The sequence below is a fragment of the Populus alba genome, chromosome 13 (genome assembly GCF_005239225.2).
Source record: "Populus alba chromosome 13, ASM523922v2, whole genome shotgun sequence".
NCBI lineage: Eukaryota > Viridiplantae > Streptophyta > Magnoliopsida > Malpighiales > Salicaceae > Populus > Populus alba.
The window spans coordinates 3,012,181-3,024,653 of NC_133296.1; the positions used below are offsets into that span (position 1 = coordinate 3,012,181).

The 12,473-nt window shown below is 38.5% G+C and overlaps 1 protein-coding gene across 1 annotated transcript; it reads left to right on the forward strand.

Moving 5' to 3' along the window:
• Positions 1-318: 318 nt before the first annotated feature.
• Positions 319-1,709, forward strand: LOC140954429 (MDIS1-interacting receptor like kinase 2-like). Its single transcript, XM_073403902.1, has 2 exons — positions 319-906; positions 1,130-1,709. Exons 1-2 carry the CDS (start codon positions 441-443, stop codon positions 1,519-1,521), a joined length of 858 nt encoding a protein of 285 aa, XP_073260003.1. The 5' UTR covers positions 319-440; the 3' UTR covers positions 1,522-1,709.
• Positions 1,710-12,473: the final 10,764 nt, after the last annotated feature.

Here is a 12,473-nt window from a genome sequence, read left to right on the forward strand (position 1 = left end):
CCGCAGCCGCCAGCCGCCAGCTGCCACAGCCGCCAGCCGCCTTCACACCTAGAAGGTTGAAAAGTCTTGTTTTAATTTCGTGTATAAATAGAGTGCCCAGCCTCTGTTAATGTGTGTGGAGAGAATTGAGAGAAACACTTGAAAGAGAATAGAAAGAGAGAGGGCGTGTAATTGTTAAGCTTTTGTTAAGTTATTGTAAGCTTCGGTTTTGTGTAATAAAACAGTGTGTTTTATCCCCTCTGAGTGTCTCAAAGCCACCAACAGTGGTTTCTCCCACCAATAAAAGAATCTCCTTTTTAGGAGAGCAACAAAGTCCACTCAGTTTTGCAGTATGGGGCTATGAGGAAGAGATCCTACATGAAACTATCATCCAGGCCACTAATAATTTCAACTTCAATAACTGCATTGGGAAAGGGGGATATGGAATTGTTTATCGGGCCATGTTGCCAACAGGTCAGGTGGTTGCGGTGAAGAAACTTCACCCATCAAGAGATGGCGAGCTTATGAATTTCATAACTTTTAGAAATGAGATTCCCATCTTAATAGATATTCGACATCGAAATATTGTGAAGTTATATGGATTTTGTTCATTAAGAGAGCACTCTTTTTTAGTTTACGAGTTCATAGAAAGGGGAAGTTTGAAGATGAATTTATCTAGCGAAGAACAAGCAATGGACTTGGATTGGAATAGAAGGCTTAATGTTGTTAAGGGAGTGGCCAATGCATTATCCTATTTGCACCATGATTGCTCGCCTCCAATCATTCATCGAGACATTTCTAGCAGCAATGTTCTTCTAGATTTGGAATACGAGGCTCATGTTTCGGATTTTGGGACAGCTCGGCTCTTGATGCCCGACTCGACCAACTGGACCTCATTTGCTGGCACCTTCGGATACACAGCTCCAGGTACATACTTGATTTCATTCTTAACACACACACACACACACGCACACGCGCACACGCGCACACACACACACATATATATATATAAATATAAGCAGAACAATACAACCAGTACTATGAAAATGGATGGCTACTTTTGGATGCTCTAAAGGTTATGAATAATAAATTGTCATATTAGCAGTACAAAACAACCAGTACTATGAAAAAATGACCAGAATTTTTGCAGAGCTAGCTTACACAATGAGAGTGAACGAGAAGTGCGATGTCTACAGCTTTGGAATGGTCACAATGGAAGTAATAATGGGAATCCATCCGGGTGATCTCATCTCATCTCTTTCTGCATCTGCTTTTTCCTCCTCATTGTTCTCTCAAATCAACCAGCATTCATTGTTAAAGGATGTGATGGACCAACGTATCCCACTTCCTGAAAATCGAGTTGCAGAAGGTGTTGTCAACATTATCAAAATAGCATTTGCATGCTTGCTTGCCAATCCCCAATCTAGGCCAACCATGCGACAAGTAGCTTCGCAGCTCATAGCTCGATGGCCTCCGCTGGCAAAGTCATTCTCCGCAATAACATTGGAAGATCTGATGCCTCAAACAACTGTGACAGGCTGAGAATTTTCCAAAATATTTTGTATAATTAGTATGTGATTGTTGCGACTTATGTTACTTTCAATTTTCGTAGCTTTGTTTGTAGTAAATTATTTCTCTGCTTTGTATTTTGTTTCTTCAACGATTAATATGTTTTAGTAAAGTATTATTAATTATCAATCAAAGTGAAGAAAGGCTCTCTGCTATAATGAGGACACTGGGTTTCAAGATTCTGTTTCATCCCTTGTAATAAAGGAAATCTTCAATTCAATATTGAGCTGAAATGAATAAACACAAAGTATAATTTGTAGACTATATTAGAACTATAAATTAGCAAGAGCAAATTGTAAGACAGCATATTGTAAGACAGCAACTCCTGTTGTAAGACAGCATATTGTAAGACTACAATTGCAAACTGTCACAATGCATTTGCCTAAAAAAAAAACAGAGTGAACAAGGGAATCGGCTAAAGGGAGTGAAACCAAGGGGGTATATTCTATATAGGGAGTAAGCACTGAAACACTTGAGGCAAACCATGAACTTTATGACAGATTTCAAAGTAGTATGTTGAGTTTGGGCAATTGATCAAAGAACTTGAGATTCTATGTAGGGCAAGAGAAGTTCTTAAATGAAAACAGCTTTGTCCAGCCAGTTCTCAATTACTACATCAAATTTCCCAAACTATGCTGTTTGGACTATAAGCTGGGGTGATGATTTAACTATATGTTCCCTAAAATAGTTCTCACTGTCAAATATATCAGGATTGGCTCGAATGACATGATATAAAGTTGAGACTTTATGTGAATATGCAGTTTTTATTTCCTGTGAAATCAATTTTAAGTTTATAGAGATTATTTTGTAATCCAATTGATGGACAATCGAAGAAAGGAACCAGCAATTTCAAATTGCGTGAATACAACTTAGTACTCGATCAAAAAGCAAGGGTAATGAAGATTGATTTCCAAGTAATGCAACCAATTTCAAAATTAGTTTTAAGAATTATTTTTGATATCATTAAAATTATTTAAAAATATAATAATATTATTTTTAAGTAATATTTTTTTAAAAAAATATATAAAATACAGTTTCAACTCCAAAGACAAGCACTCTCCTTGAATTTAATCTATTCCTCAAACTTTTATATGTTATTGTTAAACAATTTTAAATACGTATGTTAAAATATAGAACAATTTTTGATCCACTGTTTTAACATGTCAGAAGACTATTATCTTGAAATTGTAAACAACTTTGTAAAGCAACTGAGGGAGTTGAAGACTAGTTTTATTTGGATCTCATGTTTTATGTTTTTGAATTAAAATAATTGAAAACAAGTTAAAAGCCAAAAATCTTCTTTCCTAATTTTTCTGCCAACACATTGGTGTAAAGATTCTAGGTAACAGGAGGCAATGTGCTGTGTTGTTTTTTTTTTTTTTTTTTTTTAATCCTTTAATCCTTTTGGTTAAATACAAATTTTTGGCAATCAATATTTTATTTTGGCGCAGATTCGAATCTCGAGAAATCATTTGGCTTTTTTCTCCTTTGATAATTAATTAGATATTCGCATATGAATTTTATTTCATTAGATATTCGCATTGTTAATCAAATTAAATTTATTATTTAAAAAAAAACAATTGTAACAAAATACATAATCTAATATATATGTGGGCAAAACGAAATTAACAATTAAAGACATATTTAATTCTTTGTTTTTTTTCTTCATCCTTCTTCAATGTTGGGAATTCTATGTTTTTTTTTTAATTTAATCTTTGAGCATTTGATTTATTATGAATTGATGTTCTCAAAGAATGGTCATTTGGATATTGAAGGTTACACGGATGCTGACTGAGCAAGAAATTTATTTGATAGAAAATCTACATCTGGCTACTTCACTTTTGTTGGTGGTAACTTGGTTACAAAGTGAAGTAAAAAACAAAAAGTAATAGCTTTGTCAAGCGCTGAGGCTGAATTCAGAGGAATGACTAAAGGCCTTTGCAAACTTTTCTGGATTAGAAGATTACTCTCTGAAATTGATTTCACTCCTAAGTCAGGAATGAACCTGTACTGTGATAATAAAGCTGCAATTGCAATTTCTCAAAATCGAATTCAGCATGACAGGGCAAAGCATATTGAGATAGACCGACATTTCATTAAACATAATCTTGAAAGTGTGATTTGCTTTCCTCTTGTTAGATCAAAAGATTAACTTGCTAATATGCTCACAAAGACTGTTTCCAACAAAAACTTTCGTGACTCACTTAACAAGTTAGGCATCGAAGATATCTTTGCACTAACTTGAGGGAAAGTGTAATCATGAGCTGTACAGTTTAGGAATTAATGTTAGCATGAGCTGTAGAATTCAATATAGGAATTATATTTCAATATTCTATAATTGTATATATCCCGATATATATGGGATTAATGTTACTTACCTAAACAGTTATCTTGGGAAGGGTTTCTCTATAAGAAAACACTCTATAACGTTTTAAACATAAGGCAAAAAGGGAATATACAGAGCGGCTGCTCTCTGTTTACAGTAACGCAATTTTCAAGGTTTATCATTTGAACCCACTAATCAAAACGGTTAGAATCCATTTTTCTTAAAGCAACTTTGTTTGCTTTTGAAAATCTTTGATGACAACTTTGTCTCGAGAAATCATTTGGCTTTTTTCTTCTTTGATAATTCATTAGATATTCGCATATGAATTTTATTTCATTAGATATTCGCATTGTTAATCAAAATTTATTATTTAAAAAAAAAAACAATTGTAACAAAATACATAATCTAATATATATGTGGGCAAAACCAAAAATTAACAATTAAAGATATATTTAATTCTTTGTTTTTTTTCCTTCATCCTTCTTGGATGTTGGGAATTCTATGTTTTTTTTTTTGTTTTTTTTTTTAATTTAATCTTTGAGCATTTGATTTATTATAAATTAATATTCATTATGCGCTTTAATTTAATTGATATAAGATTATCATTTTCCCGGATAGCATCTCAACATTTGCTATAATTCATTTTTGGTTATTTTATATAAAAGTTTTCACTTGTTCAACATATGTAAGAAGTTATGTTACCTTTAGGAAAAAGGCATTCTAAGTTGCAAGCTTACAAGTAATATCTTGTTCAACAAATTCCCGACATTCTTTAACTCTTGATCATTATGTTATTTTATATAAAAGTTTCACCTGTTCAACAAGTACTCTTGATCATTTTTTTTAACTCTTTGGACTAAAGAAAAACCAAAGAGAACATGACTTCCATGGCACAATCGATCTGGGGCCAAGGGAGTTCACCAACTGTTGAATTTTTTTGATAACCCAGTGAGCACGATATTTAACAGGTTATTGGCTGGTGAAGCTTTAATTGCATGATGCTGTGGAGCAACTTTTTAATAATATAAATTATTAGATTAAAGTCAAGATAAACAATAGTATAATATTCTAATAATTGTAAGCAACTTTTTAGTAGCTGGATTCAATTAATCAACTTTGCCCAAAATTCTTACTTTTATTATTTTATTAACATTAAAATAATTGCTGTGATAGTTTCTGTTATACTGTCTTGTTTGTGTAACAACTGTAGGAAAAAAAGAGTTTATTATGATGGGGTGTGGTTGCTATAATTTAAAGTTTTTTCTGAAAAAATATATTAAAATAATCTATATTTTTTATTTTTTAAAATTTAGTTTTAATATCATCATTATAATAAAACAATAAAAAAATGGAGGGGGTGAAGTTCGGATTTAAAAAAAAAAAAAAAAATAATTTTTTTTCAAAATTCGAACTTCACCCCCCTCCATTTCATCAGTCTTTCTAATTTATAGACGTATCTCCCTAATTCCGCCACTGCTTCTTTTTATTACCATAAGACTAACACACTCTAAAACACAGCGTCAGCTCCCTTTCAGGCCAAAACAGAAGCCTCAGAACGATCGACTCATCACCATAGTCGGTGTCTCTCTCTTCCACACCTGTAACAAGCAGCCACACTGCCCCATCTCTATCTCTGACCTGCAGAAACCACTGCTAGATGCTCATGTCCTCTTCCTCTTCCTCTTCCTCTTCCTCTTCTTCTTTCCCTAGACCTGGATGGCATTATGATGTGTTTCTAAGTTTCAGAGGTGAAGATACTCGCAAGAATTTTACGGATCATCTTTACACTGCTTTACAAAAGGCAGGAATCCTTACATTTCGAGATGATGACAAACTTCCTAAAGGAGAAGAAATCTCCTCACACCTCCTCAAAGCAATTAAAGAGTCAAAGATTTCGATAGTGGTTTTCTCTAAGGGCTATGCTTCCTCCACTTGGTGTCTTGATGAACTTTCAGAGATTCTTGATTGCAGACAAACAGCTGGTCAGATTGTTCTACCAGTTTTCTATGATATTGATCCTTCTGATATTAGAAAACAGAACAGGAGTTTTGCTGAAGCCTTTGATAGACATGAAGAAGGTCTTAAGGAAGAAATGGAGAAGGTCCAAAAGTGGAGAAAAGCTCTTGAGGAGGCTGGAACATTATCTGGGTTTGATCTTCACAGTATCGCAAATGGGTACTTCTTTCTTTTCCCTATATCGATCGCAGATGCTTATAACTTTTACTCCAATTACATTTTGTAATTTAAACTAGCATCATATTCACCATCTTATTTCCAAATTAATCAGCTTATGTTTCGTTGATGAGTGATGACTTTCTTTTACTATGCACAGGCATGAATCAAAATTAATTCAAATGATTGTCGAACAAGTTATAAGTAAATTGAATCCCAGATACATGAAAGTTGCCACATTTCCAGTAGGTATTGATTCTCAAGTCAAAGATATCACTTCCATGTTATGTGTTGGTACAAATGAAGTTCGAATTGTGGGAATCTATGGGATGCCAGGAACAGGGAAGACAACCATAGCAAAAGCTGTTTTTAACCAAATTTGTCATCAATTTGAAGGAAGTAGTTGCCTTTTGAATATCAGAGAGAGGTTAGATCAACACACAGGTCTGGTTCAATTACAAGGACAGCTTCTTCGTGAAGCTTTCGATGGAAATATTTGGCTTCACGGTGATGATGATGAACGAATCAATCGCATCAAAAGCCAATTTTGTCGTAAAAGGGTACTTGTAATTATTCTCGACGAAGTTGATCAATTGGAACATTTACGTGGATTGGCAGGAGAGCGAGACTGTTTTGGTCCTGGAAGTAGAATAGTAATTACAACTAGAGATGAACGTTTACTCACACTACTTGAAGTGGAAAAAAATATCACGCCAAAGGACTGAACAATGACGAGTCTCTTCAACTTTTCAGTTGGCATGCCTTTAAGATGCCCCATCCAATGAAAGAATATGTTGAGCTGTCTCAAGTTGTAGTTGATTATGTTGGTGGAGTTCCATTGGCTCTTGAAGTCCTAGGCTCTAATTTGTTTAAAAGAAAGATCACTCACTGGAGAAGTTTTATAGAGAAACTGCAAAAACATCTTCCACATCAAATTCAGATGCAACTTATAACTAGTTTGGATGATTTGGATGGTGAAGTGAAGGGTATGTTCCTTGATATTGCGTGTTTCTTTAATGGTATGGATAAAGATTACGTGAGAACAATACTTGATGGTCGTGGTTTTTATCCAGATATGGGTTTTGATATTCTCAGGAAAAGATCCCTTTTAACAGTCAACAGTGAGAATGAGTTACAGATGGATAATCTCTTACGAGACATGGGAAGGGAGATCATTCATCAAATGGCTCCAAACCATCCCGGAAAGCGTAGCAGACTTTGGCATCGCGAAGATATAATGGCTGTACTCGATAAATATTGTTCGGTAATAACTAATTGTTCTTCGTTTAGGCAACATTTGATGAAAACTTTTTCCACAGAAGCTTTCCCATGCTAATAATCTATTTTTCCCTGTTTAATTCTTGTTTTTTAGGGCACAGAGGTAGTGGAGGGTATCGTGCTAGACGCTCAAGCATCAAAAGATGTAGTTCCAAGCACATCATTTGCGCCAATGACATCTTTGCAGTTGCTCAAATTCAGTGGAGGACAAGTCCGCGGACACTACGAACATATTTCCAAGGTATTGATATGGCTTTGCTGCCATAAATTCTCTTTAGAAACCTTACCACACAAATTTCGATTAGACAGCCTAGTTGTTCTTGACATGCAGCACAGCAACATCAGAGAACTCTGGAAGGAGGAGACCAAGGTATGAAGCAGATGATAAGTCTTTTGTTTCCATTAAATAGTTTGTATTAGTGGAAGTTATGTTTCTATTCCCTTGCTCACTTCGAATTTTTTTTTCTTCTGGCTTCGACAGTGTCTAAACAATCTGAAAGTCATCGATCTCAGCAATTCTAGGTTCTTTGCTAAAACACCAAACTTCTCTGGACTCCCTGGTTTGGAGAGACTAATTCTAGAAAATTGCAGAAGTTTAGCTGATATTCACCAATCTGTTGGGGAATTGAAAAAACTTATTTTCTTGAATATAAAGGGATGTTCCGGGCTAAAGAATCTTCCAGAAAGCATTTCCCATTTGAATTCTCTTGAAACTATGAACCTGGAGGGCTGCATCCGTCTTAAGAAATTGCCAGAGCAATTGGGTAATATGTGTCGCACCCCAAAAAAAATCCGGCGCGCGGCATCGGCTGGCGATTTTTCGTCCTGTTTTGCTGATTTAGTTCTTTGGAGTCGCCACCTAGTAATTCATTGAGGGCTACTAGGAAACCTGATGTACTGGTCTTGTCAGAGATCGCGGGTAAGGGACTGGTTGTGGTTAGGGAAGGTGTTAGCACCCCTAACGCACCCTACCTGAGGTAAGCTGCTTTGCGGACTTGATGTGTTAAAGAAGTTTTAAAAATTCTGTTCTTTCATCGAATTTTAGAAAATACAACTTACATGTAAGTTCATGATTCTTTATCCGTGATTAAATCAGAATATTAAATTCTTCTTTATTCTTGCAATTTTATCATAAAAAAAAAAAAAATTCATAAACAAAAATACACACCACATTCACTTTCAAGCTTCGTGGGCTGGGCCTGTATTGGTCCAGCCACAAGGCTGGACTCAGCCCAGCCGCATGGGCTGGGCTGATGTTCCGACCCAAAAGGCAACAAGGCTGGACTCAGCCCAGCCGCATGGGCTAAGCTGATGTTCCGGCCCGGGGTGAAAAGGGGCTGGACTCCGCCCAGCCACATGGGCTAGGTTGGTGTTCCAGCCCTCTGGTAACAGGGTTGGACTCAGCCCAGCCGCATGGGCTGGGCTGATGTTCCAGCCCGCCCAAAACAAAAAAACATTTAAATTCCTTTTTTTTTTTATTCAATAACATACATAAAAAAAAAATACAAAAACACACACAAACATTTCTTTTTTTTATTATTATTATTTATCACTTCCTCTTTTCTTTTCTTTTTTTTTCTTTTTACATCCACATTTATATAAAATACAAACTATGAAAAAAACTCAAAATTACACAAATATTACATTAAACAATTACAATTACAAAAATTAACCCCAAAACCGACTGAAATTACAGGGATAGCCTTCTGCCGCCGGAAAAGTGTTCAGCTTGATTTCTGGGAGCAGGAACAGTGGCGGCGCGTGGTTCCACGCGCCGCCGCCACCAGAAAAAAATCCAACAGCAGGGGGGTCCGGATCGCCTTCTTCCCCTCATCCTTTCCTCGCCGGCGGTGTGAAGTAGAGCCACCTGCAAAGTCCAGAAAACGCAACAACAGTAGATTTTAATTTTTCTTGCTCCTTCCCGGATCTGTTCTCAAGTCTTCTTCTCCGTTTCGGATCTACAAGTGGGTCTGCGGTGTTCTTTTTCTCCTCTGCTTCGGGTGCGGACGGCGCTGCTGGAGGCCGATCTGGTTTGTGGTGGCATTGATGATCACGGGTCTGCGGGGAGAAGCAGCTGCTGGGATGGATCGGCCAGGAGGGGGTCGGTTCGGTTTCTGTGGACGGTCTGGCCCCTCGTCTGGTCCCTGTCCGGCGTGAGGCTGAGCTCAGGCTGTTGAAGCTACGGTGGAGCTGACATGGCCGCTGGTCTGCGGGGAGGAGGAAGGTAGATCGCTGGAGGGCAGATCCTCCGGGGGGAAGAAGAAAAACAAAATCAGAGGCAGGGGATCGTCTGGGCAGTGGGGTTCGGTGAGAAAAAAGGGAAAAATTTGATGAGCAGGCTGCTGTCTTGGTGATCGGCTGTAGAGAGATTGAAGAAGAGAAAAAAATGAGTGGCCGTTTGGGGGGAGGGGTCTGTGTGCGATTGGCTGGAAAAATGGGGAGAGTTGGCGATTAAGAGGCGGAGATGGGGCTGTCTTGTGGTTGAAAGAGGAGAGAACCGGCGGTAGTGGCTGCTCCGGCTGTGGTGGCTGCTCCGGTTTTGTTGGCTGGAAAAGGAGAAGAAAATGGGGCCAGGACTGGAAGAGTGAAGGGGGCTCTCGGCTGTGTTTTTTTGGCCGGTTCAGGGAGAAGAAGAAAATTCAAAAGGTGAGGGACATCCGTGGGTCTCTGCCCACTGCCTTCGAGTCCCGAAAAAATTCACCAATCCCCCCTCCCCTTTGACATCGCTGGGGATGAGAAGAAATAGGGGCTCTCCTCATCAGGAGGGGCCTCCATGTCGGCTGGAAACAAGGAAAAGAAGACCATGGGTGGGGGGCTAAGTCCCTAATTTTCAGCTAAAAGAGAGGGATTAAATGGTATTGGGCCAGGGGGAGCGGCTGCTTTCGGGTGAAGAGAAAAAAAAAAAAAAAGTTCTTAGGTTGCCTCCCCCTCCAATATTCAAAACTCCCTGCAAAATATTATTTGGGTCTCAAAATTGGTCTCTTAACCTTTTTTTTTTCTTTTTTTTTTGTAAAATTTGATTTTTCTTGTTTTTTTGTATTTTTTTGAAAACGAGCAATATCAACGTCGACTCGATGAGGAAAATCAATGATTTTAAAAACGACGCGTGAAAAGTCGAACGCGTTTGAAAATCTTTTGAAAAATTAAATTCTTTTTAAACGACGTTGAAAATGCTAAAAACATTGCAAATATATTAAAAACATATTTTTGGATTTTTGTTGTTTTTCACTATTTTTGGATTTTTCGAAAAATTTATTAAAAAGATGGGTCAAAAATTGGGTAGCAACAGTTGCCCCCTCTTTACAATGCATACGAAGCAAAATTCCTCAAAATTTTGCATAGTAAGCTTTGTAAAGAAAACAAAAGGAAAATGATTTCAATATCTTGGGCGACTTGCCCACACACCCACACTTGTCTATTTTCACGGGCGACCTGCCCCCATGCTCTCAAAGTGGTCTATTTTCAGGGGCGACCTGCCCACACACTCACACTAGTCTATTTTCACGGGCGACCTGCCCACACATACTCACTCTGGTCTATTTTCAGGGGCGACCGACCCACACTCTCACACTAGTCTATTTTCAGGGGCGACCTGCCCACACATACTCACTCTGGTCTATTTTCACGGGCGACCTTCCCTTTTGATTGGGTTTACCTGAGATCCCATCTGGCGATCTAACAAGAACAAAAATCGGTGTGTAGCTCGATCAACCTGAAATCCCATCTAGTGATTCTGCGTGATTAGACTAAACTGAGATCCCTTCGCCGATCCCCTTTAACCATAACCAAGGTCTTGTGTAGTTAGACTGAACTGAGATCCCTTCACCGATCCCCTTCAACCAGAACCAAAATCCTTTCCAATTAGGTTAAACTGAGATCCCTTCGCCGATCCCCTTTAACCATAACCAAGGTGTGTGTGGTTGGTGCTGAACTGAGATCCCTTCGCCGATCCCCTTCAACCATAACCAAGGTGTGTGTGGTTGGACTGAACTGAGATCCCTTCGTCGATCCCCTTCAACCAAAACCAAAATCCTTTTCAATTAGGTTAAACTGAGATCCCTTCGTCGATCCCCTTTAACCATAACCAAGGTGTGTGTGGTTGGGCTGAACTGAGATCCCTTCGCCGATCCCCTTCAACCAGAACCAAAATCCTTTCCAATTAGGTTAAACTGAGATCCCTTCGTCGATCCCCTTTAACCATAACCAAGGTGTGTGTGGTTGGGCTGAACTGAGATCCCTTCGCCGATCCCCTTCAACCAGAACCAAAATCCTTTCCAATTAGGTTAAATTGAGATCCCTTTGTCGATCCCCTTTAACCATAACCAAGGAATGTGCGGTTGGGCTGAACTGAGATCCCTTCGTCGACCCCCTTCAACCAGAACCAAAATCCTTTCCAATTAGGTTAAACTGAGATCCCTTCGCCGATCCCCTTTAACCATAACCAAGGAATGTGTAGGGTTGGGTTAGACTGAGATTCCTTTCGGCAATCCCCTCTAACCAGAACCAAAATCCTTTCCAATTAGGTTAAACTGAGATCCATTTGCCGATCCCCTTTAACCATAACCAAGGTGTGTGTGGTTGGGCTGAACTGAGATCCCTTCGCCGATCCCTTTCAACCAGAACCAAAATCCTTTCCAATTAGGTTAAACTGAGATCCCTTCGTCGATCCCCCTTTAACCATAACCAAGGTGTGTGTGGTTTGGCTGAACTGAGATCCCTTCGCCGATCCCTTTCAACCAGAACCAAAATCCTTTCCAATTAGGTTAAACTGAGATCCCTTCGTCGATCCCCTTTAACCATAACCAAGGAATGTGTAGGGTTGGGTTAGACTGAGATTCCTTTCAGCAATCCCCTCTAACCAGAACCAAAATCCTTTTCAATTAGGTTAAACTGAGATCCCTTCGTCGATCTCCTTTAACCATAACCAAGGTCTGTGTGGTTGGGCTAAACTGAGATCCCTTCGCCGATCCCCTTCAACCAGAACCATAAAATCCTTTCCAATTAGGTTAAACTGAGATCCCTTCGTTGATCCCCTTTAACCATAACCAAGGAATGTGTAGGGTTGGGTTAGACTGAGATTCCTTTCAGCAATCCCCTCTAACCAGAACCAAAATCCTTTTCAATTAGGTTAAACTGAGATCCCTTCGTC